At 41.0% G+C, this 22220-nt stretch overlaps 1 protein-coding gene across 3 annotated transcripts in view; it reads left to right on the forward strand.

Annotated features, from left to right (window-relative positions):
• Nucleotides 1-22220, forward strand: part of dpy19l3 (dpy-19 like C-mannosyltransferase 3) — an 82777-nt gene continuing 60557 nt past the window's right edge. The window contains exons 1-3 of one of the 3 annotated variants that reach the window (XM_023283049.3): nucleotides 3-168; nucleotides 700-818; nucleotides 7079-7206. In XM_023283049.3, the coding sequence (XP_023138817.1) occupies nucleotides 701-818; nucleotides 7079-7206 (246 nt within the window). In that variant the 5' untranslated portion in view covers nucleotides 3-168; nucleotide 700. Of the gene's footprint in view, nucleotides 819-7078; nucleotides 7207-22220 lie in introns of all 3 variants that reach the window. The other 2 variants (XM_023283048.3, XM_055011009.1) reach the window with 2 other exon arrangements.

Here is a 22220-nt window from a genome sequence, read left to right on the forward strand (position 1 = left end):
TTGTCCCTCGGTTAAACCCGGTGCGGCACGAAGCTGACCGATCAACGTTCACGGTGGGAGAAAAGACGAGAGGAAAATGAAAGAGCGAGGGAGCTAGAGAAGGTGTAGAGAAGGAGGGAGAGAGAGTGGGAGGTGGAGGAGAGCTGTCGGAGCGTCCTGGGCAGCAGGGTGAGGCTTTACACAGCTCACACCGTCTCGTCTTTGTCAACAGACAGAAACTCGGGAGCGCGCCTTTATGTAAAATGCCCATTCATTAAAATCCGGCTGTAGCTGTGTGTCCACGCCACACAAAAGGAGTTTAAACCTGCCTTATCCTCCTTTACCGTATTCTGCATCACTGATCGGATCACTACTAACATCCCCGGTGATGCGCTGTTAGAGGCATGTGCCGCTGTGTTTGCTTTAGCATCTCCTCATGTTTCAAGCCGCTGGATCCATGTAGTATTGCGGTAATTGGTGTCGATAGGTGGATGTGATGTTATTGTGGCAGCAACGTGACCAGGAAATGCCGCCGTAAGCAGGCCTGTCCAACCATCTGTCCGAGCCAACAGTGCACGTTGGCTTTGGGTCAAGGCGCAGCAACGACGCAGTTTGACCGTGTGTTAGTGTTAGCGTTCACATGTTGATGTTGTAGTCATATCTGTGTGGATAATCAGACACACATACACACACTCACACACACCCCTCATCTGGTGAAAGCATGACAGCCCTGCGTCAGAGGAAGGGCAGCAAGGGGAAGGAGCCGAGTCTGGGTGCAGAGTTTCAGCCCCAGCAGCCCAACTGTTGCACCGATCACCATCCGGAGAAGATCCTGCACGGTGAGTGAGCATCCCTGGCACACAGAAATCACCCTTTAACCAGGTGCTGAGAATGGCTGGAGACCATCCATCCTGCTGTAGTGCTTATGAGCCAAGACCAGCTCCAGAGACAGCGTTCTCTGACCTCTGACCTGGATGTTGTCAGTGTGTCCAATTAGGGACCGACCAGATGTTTTATTCAGGGCCCATACTGGCACCGGTTAATAGTAGTCAAGAGTCCAGTCACCAATATTAGGAGCTGATACACATTTGATTTCAATTAAAACAAGAAAAGCACTCAGAGAGCGCAGTAATCCACCAAGGCTGCTAAGTCGTATGATTTCCGACGGATAAGTCTTGATACGTCTGCAGTGGTCGATTTGTATTAGGATCGCAATCATGTGATCGTCAGTAGGCAGCTGATGTCGTGTTCACTTGTACTCATAGTTACAGTGACGCTGTCCCGCTATCTCGCAATAACACAGAAATCTTTAACAAATCTGTGGATCCAGACTATAGGCTTCATCACTGCCAAAATCTAATCAGGTCGTCCCTGTGTCATTTCTGGCCTTCCCTGAGAATTTCATTCAAATCCATTAGTCCATTTTTGAGTAATGTTGCGCACAGAAAGACAAACAGACAGACAAATGTACACCAGTTGTCACATAACTCTGCTGCATTCCTTGGTGGAGTAATGAAAATTTTGGTGGCAGGATTTAGAATAACACACACTGTTACAGCAAAACATCAGTGGCATGCATTGGTTTAGTCATGTTTTACATATGCTTAATTTAAAAAAGAACTTTTCAACATTTGTCCTTCAGTGTTGATTGACTGTTACTAGTGATAGATCAGACAGAGAACATTGCTCGAACCCACATTGGGTGGACTGCAGATAGAGACACAGCTGCATCAGAGCCAACAGTGCCTTTTAAATGTGCTAATGTTATGGGAAATCAGTTGAAAAAATAACAATGCCAGTGATCTGAAAAAAATGTTGAATATTGAATCTGATAATCAGCCAAGCTGTTAATCGGTCAACCCCTAATTTTAGTGACATCTTTAAAACTTACTCAGCTGGTTAAAGCCTGCACTTATATACCTTTAGTGCTCATACATATGCTGTCATGTTGTGTTGCAGGCAAAATATACAGACTTAAATTTTAAAAGACTAAAATGAATGTTATGTTATATAAGTAGCCTTTTTTCAGCATGTTGACTCAGTGCCATCTCTCACTGTAGCATCGGCAGCGCTTTTCAGACATGGGATATGTAATGTGATGCTGGGGTACACTGACAGTGCGATATTTAGTTTTTGTGCTATATATTTTGCAGTTTGAAACAAGAATTAGTAAATATAGAATTGGTATAATTCACCAAATTGCAGATAGGGTCTGGTCCAGCACAGCGGCTATCACCATATTCACCACATGGTTGTTATGTAGACATCAAGCAGCCAAAGCTGTATGATCGTCCAGAAAAAAATGCAAACGGTGACTTTTCACTTGGAAGCTCTACTTAATAATGTAGAAGGTCAGACTTATGCACAGATCTGTTGTCCGACTAGACCACAAGGCCGCTGTCGCTGCATAACATTCCACATGTAACAGCTCTGTTTCAACTTGTAATTTTTATGCAGCTCTGAGAGAATCTGTGGATGTTCTCAGTCATCCAGGTCATGATAAGTCTCAAGCAAGCATAAGTTATGGCAACTGGACTAACCTCGTGTGAGTCGAAAACGTTTCACCTCTCATCCAAGAGGCTTCTTCAGTTCTGAAAGCCTGGTGGGGAGTACCAGATATTTATCCACCAGGAGGGTGGTGGCAAAAACAAGTGGACAAAGACCCGAAACCAACAGACTCGTTAGGTGTTAATGTGAGTCGTTAGCCTTTGATGGGCGGTCGTTACCCCTCCCAGCCCTCTAGGAGGGTGGTTGGGGGTCACCTGACCGCAAGTGGGACAGATGGCTGCACCTCCTTGGGAGGGCTCTAAGAACGGCGTTGTAAGTGGAAGACAAGTGGTGTCTGAGGCCCCCTCCTCTGTTCAAAGATGGCCGTTCTAGTTTGACATGAATGGCTTCTTTTACCCCTCTCTCAAACCATCTGTCCTCTCTGGCTAGAATGCACACCTTGTGGTCATCAAAGGAGTGCCCCTTCTCCTTGAGGTGGAGGTGGACTGCTGAGTCCTGGCCTGTGGTCGTGGCCCTCCTGTGTTGTGCCATGCGCTTGTGTAATGGCTGCTTAGTCTCTCCAATGTACAGGTCAGAGCATTCCTCATTGCACTGCACTGCGTACACCACATTGCTCTGTTTCTCCCTTGGAATTTTGTCCTTGGGATGGACCAGCTTTTGCCTCAGAGTGTTGCTGGGCTTGAAGTGTACTGGGATCTGGTGGGTGTTAAAGATCCTCCTGAGTTTCTCTGAAATTCCTGCCACATAGGGGATGACAATGTTGTTTCTCTTTTTGTGGTCCTCGTCTTTCTTATCCTCCCTGCGCTTTTTTGCTGATTTGATAAAAGCCCAGTTTGGATAGCCACAAGTTTGAAGAGCAGAGTGAATATGTTTGTGTTCCCTTCTTTTTCCATCCGCTTCTGATGGGATGTTCTGTGCTCTGTGCTTTAAGGTACGGATCACCCCCAACTTGTGTTCTAGTGGGTGGTGTGAATCAAACAGGAGGTACTGGTCTGTGTGAGTGGGTTTTCTGTAGACCTCAATGTTGAGTTCCCCATTGGTTTCAATGCGTACCACGCAATCTAGAAAGGCCAGACAGTTGTCTTGGACATCCTCTCTTGTGAACTTGATGTTTTTATCCACCGAGTTGAGGTGTTCTGTGAAAGGTTCGACCTCACCCTTCCTGATGGTGACCCATGTGTCATCCACATATCTGAACCAGTGCCTCGGGGAGTGGCCACTGAATGTTCTCAGTGCCACAATCTCCATTTCTTCCATGTACAGGTTAGCTACAATGGGGGATACAGGGGATCCCATGGCACAGCCGTGTTTTTGCCTGTAGAAACCATTGTTGTACTGGAAATAAGTGGTGCTGAGGCAAAGGTTAAGGAGGTCACACACCTGTTCGGGGGAGAGGTTGGTCCTCTCAGACAGAGAGTTGTCAAGCAACAGTTTTCTCTTTACTGTCTGTATTGCATCTCCAGTGGGAATGCAAGTAAAAAGCGAAGTCACGTCATATGAAACCATAGTTTCCTCAGGGTCTAAGCTGATTTTTCTGACCTTGTTTGTAAAGTCCATCGAGTTCCTTATGTGGTGGGGGGTGTCCCCCACCAATGGGGAAAGGATGGTGGCAAGATACTTAGCAATGTTGTATGTCACAGAGTTGATGCTGCTTACAATTGGTCTCAGAGGGGCGCCCTCTTTGTGAATTTTTGGCAGCCCGTATATGCAAGGGATAGCATCGCCTGGATAGAGTTTGTAGTACAGGGCCCGGTCGATGATCTGACTTTTCTCCAGTTTTTGCAGGCAGTTAACCACTTTGAGTTTGTAGGTGTTGGTGGGGTCTCGTTTTAGGGTCTCATAAGTTGCTGAGTCACATAGGAGGCTGCTGACCTTTGAGTGATAGTCAGCTGTGTTAAGGATAACAGTACATCTCCCCTTATCTGCAGGTAGGATTGTGATGTTGGGATCCTTCTGCAGAGTTATCAGTGCCCGTTTCTCCTGTGCGGAGATGTTGGACGGGGGTAACTTGGCACTGGAGAGTGCTGCCGACACCTTAAGCCTGATCTGTTCCGCCTCTGTCTCTGACAACCTATTGTTCCTAATGGCCGATTCTGTGGCCGTCACCAAGTCCACCACCGGTAACTCATCTGGTGTGACTGCAAAGTTCAGTCCTTTGGCAAGGACCCCCCGCTCGGCTGGAGTGAGCTCTCTGTCTGACAAATTCTTAACCCATTTGTCATAGGTGTCCAGTTCCGCTGTTTTGCTCTGTGTGGCCGCCTGGGAAGGACTGCCGCCAGTCCTTCCTTCAGAGCTCTGTATTTTGGCCCATTCTTGTTCCCCCCTGGAACTATAGAACCGGGACTCAAGGTTCTGAAATTTCCGTGTTTGCCTTTCTTTGCCCTTAGCATGCTGCGCCATCTGTGCTGTCTCTGTGTGTTTGGAAACGGCTTCCCAAACATGCCCAGGAAGGACTGCCTCCAGCCCTTCCTCCAACGCATCAATTTTTGATCGTAGGACATCGATCGTAAAATGAACCTCTGAGAGCTGTATAAACTCATGAAAAATATTACTTCTAATGATGTTACTGAAAGCTTCTTTGGTAACTATTCATTGGTATCACATGTTTTGCAGGGTAAAAAGTAGTTGCATCAGTGGTCTCTCTATGCTTTTTTTAACACTTCGTTGTCATACACATACAGAGCTTTTTGGTGCTGATTTCAATGGTCAAACATATGTGTTTTGTTGCTTTGTGTAGTGGCAACAATTGCAAGACAAAGTACCTGTTTTTGGTCAATATCATCTTTTCTGTAGCTGAAATATTTCCAAACAACAGTTTTTTCAACCGAACCCTCGATTTTTTTTATGTTCCATACATCCTTCCATCCATTTTCTTCCACTTATCCGGGGTTGGGTCACGGAGGCAGCAGATGAAGCAGGCCGTTGCGGATGTCCCTCCCCCCAGCAGCGCTTTCCAGCTCTTCCTGGGGGATCCCGAGGCGTTCCCAGGCCAGATGAGATACATAATCCCACCAGCGAGTTCAGGTCTATCCTGGGGTCTCCGGCCAGGTGGATGTGTTCAGAAAACCACCAAAGGAAGTCTCCCCGGAGGCATCCGAAATACATGTCCAAACCACCTCAACTGGCTCCTTTCGATGCGAAGGAGCAGTGGCTCTTCTCCGAGCTCCCTCCGGATCTCCGAGCTTCTCACCCTGTCTCTAAGGCTGAACCCAGCCACCTTACGAAGGAAGCTCATTTCGGCCACTTGTACCCACAACCTCATTCTTTTGATCACTACCCAGAGCTCATGTCCATAGGTGAGTGTTGGAACGTAGATGGACTGGTAAACTGAGAGCTTCGAGTTGCGGCTCAGCTCCCTCTTCACCACGATGGTTCGGTACAACGCCCACATTACTTCTGATGCCACACCAAACCACTTGTCCATCTCTTGCTCCATTTGCCCATCACTCGTGAACAAGATCCTGAGATACTTGAACTCCTTCGCTGTGTTCCTCTCAGCTTTATTCAAACATGCAAATGGTGAGAGCCACAGTACATGTGCAGTATTTGACACAGATGTGAGATTGGACATACGTCAGGTGATGCATTCTGTATGTTTATCGGCTAATGCTACTGCACGCGACCGCGAGTACGATTGCCACCACAGTCGTCAGATTAACGGAAAGCTGTGCATATCTGAAAGGGGCTATAATGTTAATGACAACTTTGCTTCGCCATCTATGACAATTCAAAGTGTTTGTTGTGAAAAAGGTGTAATATCGTAGACACATATGAGAAACAGTAAGTCACTTTTACAACAGACAGCAGATACTTACTTGTCATTTTGCCATTACAGAAAAAACATAGATGTTATTAACACACACACACACACACACACACACACACACACACACACACACACACACACACACACACACACACACACACACACACACACACGCACACTTGCACGCGTGCGCGCTAAGTTATACCTCTGAGAACTGTATCCAACCATTTATGTAAGTTTTGGAAACTGCCGGTGCAACATTCACAGCCACTTCCTGCAGAAATTGTCCAGCTGTGCAGAGGTGAGAAAAGAGCCAGAGCATCTTTCATTTGCTCTCTCATTTTTACACTTGACACAGGTGTTTCTGTCACTTTTGAGTGTCTGAATATAACACCATAAGTGCTTTCCAGCGGAGACTGTCTGAAAATGTGTGCCCTTATCTCCATATTTAAGTGATATTGAGCCTCTCCTCTCTCTACGAAGGCCGGCTTTTCATTCCACCGTCCAGTAAGGCTGAACAGGTGTGGGCACTTTTTATTTCTGATGTGGTGGACAAGAAGTTGTTTAAACTAGGTCTGCTCCAGCACCCAGCACTGAGTCAACACGCCCAATAATATAATCCTGAAACGAAAGCTGCTAAATAGAATTCAACAATCAGCAATTATAATTTTTTTAATTACACTTCTGCGTTTCCTTATTTGACACCTCAAAGTGTTGTCTGTGCAAAAGACCTTTATTGAAAACAAAAAGAAAAAGATGGTGTCATGTGGGCTTTTTTAATGTACACTACAAAAACAACAAAGTGACATAATTATGTTGTTGCAGGTGATTGGTCATGGGGGGCTATAATCTGGACATCGATTGGGTGGTCGGTTTCTGTTGGTCTTGGCCTGCTCTGCTGTATCTATGTGGCTACTCTACATGAGAACGACTTGTGGTTCTCCAACATCAAGGTAAAAACCTTTTACTGTTGCAATATTTAGTTCAGGTGTTTTTTCTCTTGAAAAGTTGTTGGGATGACCCAGTAGCAGAGTGGTTAGTACACATAATGCTTGGACCAAAATGTCCTTTGCTGCATGTCATTGCCTTGATCTCCTTTCCCATATTTCCAATCTACAATTTCTGCACTGTACAATCTGTACAAAGGAGAAGAAAGTCCTCATTAAAAAAAAAAAAAACCTGAAAAATGTCATTGATGCGGCCAGGAGAGGTCTTCAGAGAGGTGCACTCAGATTTCAGTTAAGGCAGACAGGCAGTAAGTTAATATGTGGTTGCTGTAGTTTTCGTCATATCTACAACTAAATAAAGGTTTGACCGTAATAATTAGGATTGTTGTGCCTCTTTGTCCAGCATCTGTTAATTAGTACTTATCAGTAGAGCCTCCAGAAAGTTTTCCTTGAGGTGGCCAGGTGAGGCCACTGAGATCTTGTGGCCGTAGCTGAATTTCAGAGATTCTGTTACACTGTTGTAGAGCACAGAGGGAAGTAGAAAACTGTCAATATGAGCGTTAACAAGTTGCATACTGAAATACGTTTGTTTTTTATTTTGCAGTTAATGTTATTAATTATCTGATATGCACTGACTAATACAATGTGCAGTTAATATTTTGGGTATTAGGGTGACCACTGTTCAAAATAGCCCAGGAAAAGAGATGCTGAAGTGCATTTTAAGGGAAAAAGTTCACCCTTATGTTGAGTCTTAGTCTGCCAGATAAGGACCAGTGATGATCTGACAGCTTCATCCACCAACTTCTTCAAAAATCGGTTCTGGATCAACTATTAGTATCTTTAAAAGTCTTCAAGAAAAAGACTTCAGTCTTTAGAGTCTGATGTGAATAATGTTTATCCAATACAACAAGTTGCAAGAACAAACATGAATAAAACCTTGAAATTTTAACTGACTGCACAAAATGTTAAATTGTCTTATATACTCTACTGTTCAAAAGTTTGGGGTCACTTTGAAATGTCCTTATTTTTGAAAGAAAAACATTTTTGTTTTCAATGAAGATTACATTACATTAATCAGAAATACAGTCTAGACATTGTTCATGTAGTAATTGGCTATTCTAGCTGGAAACAGCTGATTTTTAATGGAATATCTACATAGAGGTACAGAGGAACATTTCCAGCAACCATCACTCCTGTATTCTAATGGTACATTGTGTTAGCTAATCGTGTTGAAAAGCTAATTGATGATTAGAAAACCCTTGTGCAATAATGTTAGCACATGAACAAAAGTGTGAATTTTCATGGAAAGCATGAAATTGCCTGGGTGACCCCAAACTTTTGAATGGTAGTGTACTATGCAAACTACTTCAAAACACTTCTCTTTTGTTCTGGAAAACCACAACCCATCCGTCCTAAAAAACAATCAGGATATTTCTATTATCATTATGTTTGAATTAATTTATCTCTGAGGGTGTAATCTAATTGTGGTAAACTTCCAAACACCTCCTCTTTTGTGGCCTGTTGAGATGCTGAGGGACAGCCTTGCTTGTGTTGCCCCTGCTTCTACTAGACGTCTATTAGACGCCCACTGGATGTCTACCAGTGTGTTGCAAGATAGATATTGGTGGCATGAACCAGCTTGTCAGGCCACCAACACACACACAAGCCCCACGCATGAACTCACAGGCCCAAGTTTCACTCTCAGTTTTCTCCTCTGCTTGTGTTTGATCTGTTTGATGCATTTTATAAACTCTTTTCGTGGGTTGTGATTTTACAGGTTCACACAGGATAATTCATTCTTGTACATAAGTCTAACTTAATCATCATATTTTTAGTTGTTGCTGTTTGTTCGGTTTTAAGATCTGACAACACTTTGGCAAGACCTCTGTAGTTTATTTATGTCACTACTAAAAATTCTTGAAATACATTTTCATGGTTACAAGGCAACGTCTTTCCATATCTTCGTAGCTACTTTTATGATTTAATGATGTTCTGTAATGCTTCCATGCACACATTAATGTCAGTGCTGCAGATATCCTGCTGTGAAAAAAGAAAAATCTCCTGAATAGAAAAAAACGATATCAGAAAAATATTTTGACTTTTATAAACGAATCAGACTCTGACAGTAAAATAAAATCCAGCTGTGATGGAGGTCAGGATTCAGCTGTGTAACTAATGACTTAACTGCAGTGTATAAACATTTAATCTATGTGACAGCTCACCTGTCTGAAGTGGAGAAATGTTCACAATATCATTTACTATTAAACCTGACCAACTTATTAATGATGCTTCTGCTGCGTTGTGCTGTGCATTAAAGTGTGAAACTCTTTCTTTGGAGACTCGTGGATCTTGCAGCTGTTTGATGTTTATGTAATAAACTCAGAGGATAGACTCCTACAAACAGCTAGAAGCAACAAGCGAAACTTCATGTTCTGTTAACGTTCTTAGGGACTGGCTGCTGCCAGATATAGCACTTTCTGTCATCTAATGCTGCTTTCACTTGCCCTCAGATACCTAAATTTTGTCCACTGAAAATTTGTTTTCACAGAGTGAATTTGACCGATCAGATCTGAGACTGCCACAGCTTTTTTTTAATTCCGCCAAAGTGGCAGAGCCTTTGCAGAGTTATGTGACAGTTGGCATTAGCTTGTCTGTCTGTTTGTTAGTTAGCAACAATACTCAAAAACAGACTATTGGATTTGGATGAAATTTTCAGGGAAGGTCAGAAATGACACAAAGACCAAGTGATTAGATTTTCACAGTGATGCGGCTTATAGTCTGGATCCACGGATTTGTTAATAGTCAGGGAGCCCAGATGGCCTACCATGCAACCCCCCACAACAAAATGCCACGGGATTTTTTTAACCTTTTTTATGTCCTAAATGAGACTTTGAGTGGTAACAGTAAAGTAACTCATTCCCACTGTACTTTTTTTACACTATGTTTTACTGGAGATACTATATAAAGATTTCTGTATTACTGAGATAGTGGCACGGTGTCACTGTAACTATGACAAGTGAACACTGTCACCTGCCTGCCGCCGATCACATGATTGTGATCCTACTACAAATCACTGCTGCAGACTTATCCGTTGGGAAATGATACAAGGAACAGTTGATTAAATTACAGTGGTGTTTCCGAGTCCCATCAATTCCTGCCACCCACTACATATTTAGGTAATGTGATTCGGTGTCCGTACATAACGTACACATGCATAACACATGGCTGTGCTCAGCGCAAGGTAATTTTGTTTGTGGATACATCTATATTAAATGACCACATTCTATGGTGCTGTGATTTCTGGTCATCAATAACTAATAAACATTTCTATAAAAGAAAATGCTGCATTTCTGACAATGCCATATGGGGGAATGAACAGCCTTGGTGGAGTGCTGTGCTCTCCGAGTGCATTTCATGGTTTTTTTGTTGTTGAAAAAATGCACCATTTCTTAAGTCATAGATTAAACAATACCTCTGACAGTGGTGTTTTTTTTTTTTTTTTTTTTTCAGCATGTCAATATGTTATGATTGTGCAGAACATTTTGAATATGAGCAGAAATCCTTCTTAAACACAAAAGAGCTATTAAAGTCACGGGGTTTATAAATCACTTAAAATGAGTTCATGTGTCATTGACAACAAAAGGTGCCAAATGCACAAATACATTGGTAAGTTCCCCAAACAAAAGACAAGGATAGAATAGTAAATCATTCTTACACGTGTGTTGGGGTAAAGAAAAGACAAGTTGGTCTACAGGGGTTTTATATTTGTAAGCAATACAAGAACTCTGTATTGCTTACAAATATATACATTTTGACTTATCACCTGATGCATGACTTTAGTGTTTTCTTCTGCATAAATAAATGTAAATTGATGCAGAAGACAAACTAGAAATTCAGCAGAAAACTACAATTTAAATGTCTGATATTCAAAATGAATCTGCATGGTTCTGTTATATCTTGGTGTGGTGCATATTTGCTCAGTCGCTGTCTTGGCTTATTTCATCACTTGATTAGAAAGAGACATTGTTAATGTCATGAGAAACGCCTGTGCTTTTTCTGCAACTTCGAGTCACACGTCTGGGAAAGGTCTGTGGCCCTGCAGGCAGCAGTCAGCCAATAGAGCTGGTGCCGTTTCGGTTTTCTATCAGTGTGTTAATGTTACAAACATAAAAGCAGCAGCTTGTGTAACCAGCCCTAAAACTAATCACATGATCTGAGCCATCGCCAGACACTCAGCCACTGATGGGTGTAACAACATATTATGTAAAAACAGTGTATCATGTAGCAACTCTACAAAATATAAGCAGCTTACAGGTTTTGTAATACTCGTATAATTACATATTGTAGTGTTATTACAAAATCCAGGAATTATACTTTTCTTTTTAATAATGAGAATGTAAAAATACGGTTCATTATCTAACAACCAATCAAAATGGTTGTCTTCCTCTATAATGTTTTGTTTTATTTTTAACTTAAACTTCCCAAATATTGAATCAGACTGTCGTTGTCAAAGATAACTTAAGTCTTAGTCTAAATTGCCACATAAAAGCAGCAGCTATTAGCTTTTTGTGAATTTTATTCTATGAATACAGCTAGACTCATGGACTTCATGTCAAAAGCAGACCTGGAAAAACTCATTTACAGTTACATTTTATTTCTAGCAGTGTTCAACACAACCATTTTTTTTTTCCCACTAAAAAGACCATTAGAAAGCTTCGGCTGATTTGAAATGCAGCTGCGAGACTTTTTACAGGGACCAAAAGGTCAGACCACATCACTCTGATTCTTCAGTCGCTGCACTGGCTTCCTGACAGCCACAGAATATAAAATATAAGGCATTGCTGCTTGCTTATGAATCAATACATGGAGTGGGACCAAATACATTACAGACATGTATAAGGAGTACACTGCTGCAAGGCCTTGCAGGTTAAGTGAGAGTGGGCTGTTAGTATTGATCAGCTCCAGGACTAAACTCGGTGAAGAAACCTTTCGTCGCTATGCTGGGTATCAACAGACTCCTTGTCGGTCCTAAAAGTAGCCTAATCCTTGAAACCTTTGAATCAGGACTCAAAAATCATAGATGAGTTCTTTAAAAAATGTTATTTTAAATCTGGAAGATGCTACCAGTTTACTGAACAAATGGTCCGTTTTTAAAATTAATTTTATGTCAGTATAATTCATGCTAGAATGCACAAAGTACACATTGCTGTTAACAATTCAATTATTTCCATGAGTAAAGATATCCATTTAGTTTTTGTTCTTTTTCATCATGGGTCATATTACTAGATTTTCATCAAATTGATGCGCCTCCAGTATTATATAATAACCACTATAGTATCCGTCCATCCATTGCCTATACACCGCTTAATCCTCTAGAGCTGGGGTGTCAAACATACGGCCGGCGGGTCAAAACTGGCCTGTCAGAAGGTCCAATCTGGCCCGCGGGATGACGTTGCTAAGTGTAAAAAATTACAGAGATGACATTAACTGCGATTTTTTTTTTAATAAAAGTAACTGCTACTTTATATTTGTCCAATGTACTGCCACAACTTTTATGGATTTTTCATGTATGAATTTAATATATTTACAAGGCAAGGTGACAACGTAATCTTCTTCCTTAATAGTTCTCACTTTAGTTTGTATGGTGTGGTGCTCAGGATTGCTACACAGATGTGTACATGAATGTAAATTATTATTAAATTATTAATATAATTTCTAGATCATGACAAGTTGTTTTGATCATTAAGTAAAACACTAGATTGTTCAATTCCAGATACCTGTGACTAAATGTTTTGTGCCTTTGTAGATACACTGTGATCTGAAATAATGAACTGAGGCATAATATTGTTGAAACTGAATTTATTTTTCTTAAGAAATTTCAGTTCATAATGTTTTGCAAAAAAGATAGTTAATGAACTGTGAATATTTTCAGAATGTGCTATTTTGTGCTAAAACAAAGGGAAATGGAGTTTGGAGTTTTCATTATTTATAGGTTATTATGCTGTGATTTTACTGGTCAGGCCCGCTTCAGATCAAATTGGGTCATATCTGGCCCCTGAACTAAGATGAGTTTGACATCCTTGCTCTATAGGGCTGTGGGGGGCTGGAGTCTATCCCAGCTGACGTGGGGCGAAGGCAGTGGATACCCTGGACAGGTCACCAGTCTGTCATAGGGTTACATATACAGACAAACAATCACAGTTGCACTGACACCTACGGACAATTTAGAATAATCAATTAACCTCAGCACATTTTTGGACTATGGGAAGAAGCTGGAGTACCTGGAGAAAACCCACACATGCACAGGGAGAACATGTAAACTCCATGCAGAAAGATCCCGGGAATGAACTTTAAAATGTAATCATTTATTAAAAAATACAGTGAAAATGATTTCATATTGCATGCAGAGTTTTTATTACAAAAGGTGGCAATTATGCAATTTGGATGTTATTGATAATTTGCAAATTTATTAGACTTTGTTACATGGGTGCAGAAATTAGGCAGTGAGAAAAATGAATAAAGATTAATAAAGGGTTGATTTGGCCTAATATGGTGACAAAACATTAGAGATTAATAACCCATCATGGAGAGTTCTCATGAATTGTGATGCTTTTTCAAAGAAAGGCAGACAGTCAAGGTAGTCTATCTGTGGTAGTACTGAACACATCCTGTATCTTGTAAATTTCTAAATTGCTTTTCGGCTGCATTTAGGGCCTGTGATTTGATACATTTCACAGCAGAGTTAAAATGATGCATCATATTAGGAGAAACTAATCAACGCTGCCAAAATTGAATGTCACTGTGTAACATTAATGTTAAGAAGGCAGCAGGAATCACATTTTTACTTCATCAAGGAGGCGGCACCTCAATGGAGTTAGGTGACAATCGGCATTTCTCCGTCTGTTTTTGTGTTAGCAACATTACTCAAAAACGGACAAACAGATTTGGATGAAATTTTCAGGGAAGGTCAGAAATGACACGAGGACCAACTGATTAGACTTTGGCAGTGATGCAGCTTACAGTCTGGATCGATGGATTTGTTAAAGATTTCTGCATCATTGTGAGATAGTGGCACGGCGTCACTGCAACTATGACTACAAGTACGTCAGCTGCCTGCTGACGATCACACGATTGTGATCCTACGTAAAATCAACCGCTGCGGACTTATCGGGAATTATCCGTCTGACATTATACAAGGAGCAATTGATTAAATTCTGGGGGTGTTTCTGAGTCCCATCAATTCCCACCGCCCGTTACATATTTAGGTCACGCGATTCAGTATCCGTTCATAATGTGCACATGCATAACACGTACTGGTGCTCAGTGCAAGGTCATTTTGTTTGTGGGTACATCTATATTAAATGGCCACATTCTATGGTGCTGTGATTTCTGCTACAAATTTTTTCAAGATATCAGCTGTCGGAAATGATATGACTGAGCAGTCTTGGCGGAGTACTGTGCTCACTGAGCACTTGTCAGTTTTTACATCTTAATGTCTAAATATGGCTATTTGCGAGAGTTGTGGATGCTATCAGCTGTTAAATCTTAAAGAATATCTATGGTAAACCATTATGTGATGAGGCCTTTTATCCACTGATTATGTGCCATAATGTAAATGTATGCATTAAGTGTTGGATGATTACCATACACTTACTGACATCATGTCTCGCTGCCAGTTTAACACTAAGTGAATTGATGCCAGTAAGACGATGTTGGAATTAGGGCTGCAACTAACGATTATTTTAATAATTGATTAATCGGTCGATTATTTTTTTCGATTAATCAATGAATCGGATGAAAAAAACAACGCATTTTTAATTTCCGCCGCTTTGTTCAGAAAGAGAAGATTTGGACTGACAGCAAAAAAGATCATTGTAGCGAAGTATTTGTCTTCATTGACAGAGGCCTCGTGTTAGTGACCATCATGTTGAGGATGCTCTCAGTCAGGACAGCTGCTTGCTGTGGTGGACATGATGTCTTTCTCATCACGAAGCCTGTCATTGTTTGCTGTTGATGAAATGAGAACGATAGTATAGTATGAGTATGTATTACAGCACAATTTACAACAACTCAGTAGGTGTCTTGTTTTATTTGCAGTATTAGGTTAAGGCAAGTAAGTAATCCAAAGAGCAAAACACAAAGTGCACGCACACACATATCTATCTATCTATCTATCTATCTATCTATCTATCTATCTCTCTCTCTCTCTCTCTCTCTCTCTCTCTCTCTCTCTCTCTCTCTCTCTCTCTCTCTCTCTCTCTCTCTCTCTCTCTCTCTCTCTCTCTCTCTCTCTCTCTCTCTCTCTCTCTCTCTCTCTCTCTCTCTCTCTCTCTCTCTCTCTCTCTCTATATATATATATATATGTATGCTTCATTACATCCTGCCTCACTCCAACACAGACCAGTGTCTTCACTCAGACTTTGTGAGAAAATTAAAACTTGAGGCTTAATCTTTAAATTATTATCACCATTGTGTGCAAGTTACTTTTATTTATAATGCATATTCAAACCCTGCTTAAGCTGATTAAAGTGAAATAAAAAGTATCTCACATGCACACGCGCACACACACACACACACACACACACACACACACACACACACACACACACACACACACACACACACACACACACACACACACACACACACACACACACACACACACACCCTATCAGTGTCATTAATCAGCTAACAAACAAACACTAGCATCAGGAGAGCTACCAGAGAAACTAACGTTAGTTTTCTCACTGTAAAACGGAACAAACGTAGGATAATGTAGAGACTTACCTGTTGAGCTCCTTCATCCTCATCGGCGACTCCAACGTGTTTCCATTTCAGGTGCTCTATCATCATCGTGGTGCTCCTGTTCCATCTCATATTACTTTTGCAAAGCTTGCACGTTACGCATGTTTTTGTTTTGTGAAGCATGAAATGCTCCCACACTTTTGAGGACTTCGGTCAAACTGCTTTCTCCGTGTCGGTCATGTTTCATTTGTTGAATTTACTTTTCCTTTGAAAATACCGCCTCCTCTGCATCCACCTCGCTCTGTTCAACTCGCTCTGCAGGTGGAGTTTTTTTTTTTTTTTTTTTTAAAAACAAAACTTTATTTCGGTCAGCCAGCATTGATTTAAAAAAACAAACTTTATTTCAGTCTGCCAGCATTGACAAAGCTCTGCAGGTGAAGTAGACGGCTCTGTGACATAGCAAGTGATGCATGAATCGCGCGACACAACGAATTGATAATGAAATTCGTTGCCAATGCTTTTATTAAGCAATTTTATTGATTTTTTCGATTCACCCCTGATTTTATTGTTGCACCCCTAGTTGGAATGTTGAAAACGTGGACTCTTTTATCTTTTATAAGTCTCTTGTTCAGGAGCAGTAAAGATGACTGGACTGATGTAGCTGACACTTTTATAAGGAGGTTATCTAAGGATTCCACATCCATGTGCAAGATTCATCAACCATATCACAGATGTGGATACTTACAGATGGAAAATGTCTCCCAGTTTGAAAATTTAATAGCTGAAAAATTCCACAATTTCTTCACATCTCAAGAGGGAACATAGATTTACTGTTATGTGCCAATCAGACACGTCTCCGCATTCAGTGTTCTGGCCTGCAAACACGTCATAAACACTTCGTCATGAAATGGGATGATTGTTTTTCCATGTTGTGCGCAGGATTGTTTTTCAGGCCTGTAAAATGAACCACACGGAGCCGTGAATCATCAGGGTTGTTACATAGTTGCTTTTAGAGTCTTTTCAGTGTTGTGCAGCAACAGAGCCCCATGCCCTGCCAAATGTGATGTCATTTTAAAATGCCCCTTCCAGAGCCTCAGCAGACTGAGATATAAAAAGCAGACGTTGAGCTGGTTGACATGGCAGAACAGATTTCTGTGTCGGAACCAGGGGAAACTAAAAAGAACACTGTTGCCGTGTTGTGTTTGGTGCCATTTCTTTTGGTAGATGTACAAGTCAACTGAGACAAGGAGAGTAAGTCACTTCAGTGTGGCTTGTTTTAGTCTCCTTTTGTGTGGTTTGCACCTGGTGATACAACACTGTAGGAGAACATTTGGTGTAAAAATGGCTCTGAAGGTTTGTGAGATAGCTAGCGGTGTAGAGTTTAATCCTCTGAACCACTAGCAGTTTCTGGGACTTTTTTGCTCCTGCTTTCTCAGTCTGGGCTCATTTTTGAGTGTAGCATGAAGTCTTTAAACTCCATGGAAACAGCACAACCAGGACTAGAAGGAGAGAGAACTCAAAAAGGTATTTTCTACTGTGTGAGACAGTTATAATGCCATCAATCATAAAAAGAAATAGCTTGATGACTGAATGGAAGGGAATGATGGCTCTACAGACTGTACATTCCTCTCTGATTACTCAAAGATTTCATTTTTGTCAAATTTTAAAATGTGACCTGTAAACTAAAGTGATTTTGAATTTGGATAATTTTCCCATAAGAATGTCATGCCACATACGAGTATTACAGGACTGTTGCAAAGCTTAAAATGGAACAGTTTTTGCTGTTTTAATAGTTGTATATAATAGTAGTCTGGCTCTGACAAATGATGTAAATTTAATACATCTCCATCAACAGAAACCACAATCTGACCCACTCTTCCCCTCCTGGTAAGCCCACATTACCTGCTCACATAGTTATTTTCAGCAGTTTGTTAAAATAATCTAGTTCTACCTATATTTATTTTAACAAATGTCCTAAAATGCAACTTATATTAGAATTTTTTATTGGTGCACTAATTGAACTGGAGAGGAAAACTTTATCTGAGATGAGTAATGCATTGCACCAACACCTAGCCACAAGATACTAACCTGAAGTCTTTGAAGGAAAGAACTAAACTTATACATTACGCATGAAACTGTATGCAAAAGACAGACGTGGCATCTGGGTGGCGACTCTTCTGGTTGCAAAACTAAGTCTGATTGTAGAAATCCATGAGAAAGTATCCCTACTGCTCACCTATTTCTTACCTTACAAGGCTTTCCTAATGAATGTGTGGTCCTTTTTAAAGTAAAATAGAGGGTAAAACAGTTATGCTTTAGGGTTGGTCTACCTTGCAATTTACAGGTTGCTGTCGGTGTAGTCTTTCTTTGCCACACCATTATGTAGTACATAACAGTACTCTTCATGTAGCGTCCCTGAGTTCTCAGTCAGATCCATCCCTCACTTATGACTCCGCCAAAGAGTGGCAGAGTTATGTGACGATCGGCATACGTTTGTCTATCTGTCTGATTCAGCAGAGTTATGTGGCGACTGGCATTGGTTTGTCTGTCTATTTGTCTGTTAGCGACATTACTCAAAAACGGTGTAACGGATTTGAATGAAACTTTCAGGAAAGGTCAGAAATGACACAAGGACCAAGTGATTAAATTTTGGGAGTGATGCAGCTTATAGTCTGAATCCAATGGATTTATTAAATAATCTATGATGAAACTATGATGAAAACTATGACAACAAATGAACACTACTTCAGCTGCCTGCTGACAATCACATGATTGCGATTCCACTACAATTCGACCGCTGTGGACTTAAGACCTACCCATCAGAAATCATACAAGGAACAACTGATTAAATTGTGGAGGGGTTTCTGAGTCCCATCAGTTCCCACCACCCACTACATATTTAGGTCACGAGATTCAGTATCTGTACATAACACACATGTACAACATACACCTGTGCTCAGCACAAGGTCATTTTTTATTCTAGATTTCATCTGTTGGAAATGATACGACTGAGCAGCCTTGGCAGAGAACTGTGCTCTCTGAGTGCTTTAATTGTTGCTTCTGGTTTCAAAACAGTAAGATGATGACAGCCAAATGTCAAACTTTAGACTCCAAAATAGTGGCTCACAAACCAATGGCTGATACAATCGCTATATTCAGACTAATAAATCCATGATATTGGTACACAAAATTCACAATGCCATCTGCCACAGTTATAAATAAGGGTTTGTTACATTGTTAGCTCAGCAGAAAAAACAAAAATATGTCAAATACATATTTTTCTTTCATTTATTTGAAAATTGTCATTCAAGCATTCAAGAAGGTATGACTGACATACGCTCTCAGCAATATACACTACCATTCAAAAGTTTGAGGTCACTTAGAAATGTCCTTATTTTTGAAAGAAGAGCAGTTTTTTGAAGAAGATAACATGCAGTTAATCAGAAATACAGTCTAGACATTGTTAATGTGGTAAATGACAATTCTAGCTGGGAACAGCTAACTTTTAATGGAATACCTACATAGGGGTACAGAGGAACATTTCCAGCAACCATCACTTCTGTGTTCTAATGCTACATTGTGTTAGCTAATTGTGTTGAAAAGCTAATTAGTGATTAGAAAACCCTTGTGCAATTATGTTACCATATGAATAAAAGTATGAATTTTCATGGAAAATATGAAATTGTCTGGGTGACCCCAAACTTTTGAACGATAGTGTGTTAGTAAAATTCAAAAAATAAAAAAAGTCCTTTGAGACAAATGTGCCATGTTTATAAGTAAACAGTAAAGCCAGCAATGCAGTTTAAGCTTTAGAACTGCATGAATGAATGTTGTCTGTCTTCACAGCCATCTTGTTTTAATAACCTTTACTGGAGTTGTCATTGGACAAAACTACCTAGGGGCTCTGTACTTACCAAATGACTGAAATAAGGAATGGATTTCATATTCATAAGTATGTTGTCTAAATAGCTTCTTTTACAGCCACTTCCCATATTTCGTCAAACAGTCGCTGTGGTCTTTGTTTACCTCAGCATCAGAAAGTAACAGGCTTTATTTAAAGCAAGCTAGTATTAGAGGTGGCCTTTATTTTAATTCCCAGTGTTTGATTAATGTAATTGGTCATGCTTTCATCTGTTCCTGTTCAAGTTGCTGCATTATGCTGTTAATACAAACTCAACACTTCTGTTTCAGCATTTTAACAGACAGAAACCCTTTATTTCTTTGCAGGGCTTGCATTGTTAAACATTTGCAGACATACCATATGGAATAACAGCCGGGTGAGATTAAAGGAAGACAGTTGGCTGAGACATAAACACACATACACCCACAGTGACGAAAACAGGACAATAGTACTTTGGAAGAGTGATCAAGAACAACAAAGTGCCGAAAATAGCATTGCTTATATTGTTGGAATCATTAAATTGAAGTGATAGAAATGTACGTTACGATTAACATTTATGGACATCAAATAACAGTCACCAGGAGTTCATCTGCCATGGGTTTTTGATCGGCCTGTATTCAGCGCTGGCCTTCATTTGTTTGTGTTGACCATGCCCCTGGCCATTATCAGAGATGCGGCTTTAAATTGACTGCCGGTTTTAATTTGAGGAAATGGTTCAAGTCTGTCTGAATCTGCTTGAAAATTCGAGTTTTACAGTTTGGTGGAAGCTGTTTTCTGCCAGCAGTAATTGATAAATCAAAACTAGCAACAATTCCACGGCAGAGATGCGTCTGTATATATTAGTTTAGATTTGGAAGCACTGTCCTAATCACAGGATGTTCGCTCCTTTTTGTCTAGAACCGAGGAGCGGCTAAAGAATACTACAAAACAATCAATTTATCTCATCTGTTGGGAATTTGCATTGCCAGCCAGGTGCTACATCTGTTTCTCCTGCAAATGTGAAATGCATCTCAACCACATAGAGGCAGGGTGCACAGAATAATTTGTGATTTTCTGCAGGGAGACAACGAAGCACATTCAATTAATTGGGATGAATCTATATGGACACAGTTATTTGTCCTGTGCTCCCCTTTTTTCCAGATTATGTGTGTGTGAAGGGAAACAGACAGATGCTTTCATAATATAATTCATAATAAATACAGGTCACTTTACAGGCCTGGTGAATATCTTCCCGAAATGTTCCCACATAAGAGGGCTCCTGGCTGACATCATCGCACATTGCATGCATGTGAACTGTTTCCTTCTGTTAATGCTATCAAAGTGACTGCCAAAGACTGTGTTCACACAGAGCAGGCTAAATGGGAAAGTGGTAGGATCTAAATGAAATCAACATGCATCCACATTAGCAGATTCACACTGTTTATCTAAGGATATCCTTAAACATTAAAATAGTCCAACAGATAAATGTCTTGTTTTCTTGGTTGGCAGAAGTCTGCAACATATCCAATATCTGGTGGGAGGGTAGACATAACACCTTTAAGGCAACAGTATATTTGGGTTTTGACTCTCTCTGTACATGTTTAGAATGGAAAGTCGCCCACTGGCATCTTTACCTTTCACTCAGCCAGGTGTGTGAATGTGAGAATACACTGGGTTTAGCTCTTTTTTTTAAATTTATTGCTCTGCTCTGCTTGTGGCAAGATGTGAAAAACTGAGTGTGACTTTTTTTTTTTTGGAGGACTGACTGCAACCGCTTTGTACAAATTAGTTCTCTTTGTATAACCTGGCCCTTAGGCTGTGTTCAGACAGACATTAGCACAGCTCCCTCAGTTGTTTGTAAAAATAATTTTAATAAATGTGAGTGAATGTAGCCTGTTGCAGTTGCTTCTGCCAGTATTCCATCATTACCATCGACCACTTTTAGATGATTTGGACTCCATCTGTCCATCCATTTTCTTCCGCTTATCTGGCACCGGGTCATGGAGGCAGGAGACAAAGCAGGTCCCTCCCCCCAGAAACGCTTTCCAGCTCTTGCTGTGGGATCCTGAGGCATTCCCAGGCTAGACGAGATACATGATCCTACCAGCGAGTTCTGGGTCTACCTCGGGGTCTCCTCCTCCAAAGGAAGCCTCTCCAGAGGCATCCGAGTCAGATGTCCAAACTGCTTCAACTGGCTCCTTTCAATGTGAAGGAGCAGCGGCTCTACTCCGAACTCCCTCCGAATGTCCGAACTTCTCACCCTATCTCTAAGGCTGAGCCCAGCCACACGGTGAAGGAAGCTCATTTCGGCCACTTGTATCCGTGACCTTGTTCTTTCGGTCGTGACTCAGAGCTCGTGAGGGTTGGAACATAGATGGACTGATAGTTTGAGAGC

This window comes from Amphiprion ocellaris, chromosome 1, assembly GCF_022539595.1.
Source record: "Amphiprion ocellaris isolate individual 3 ecotype Okinawa chromosome 1, ASM2253959v1, whole genome shotgun sequence".
In the NCBI taxonomy this organism is placed as follows: domain Eukaryota; kingdom Metazoa; phylum Chordata; class Actinopteri; family Pomacentridae; genus Amphiprion; species Amphiprion ocellaris.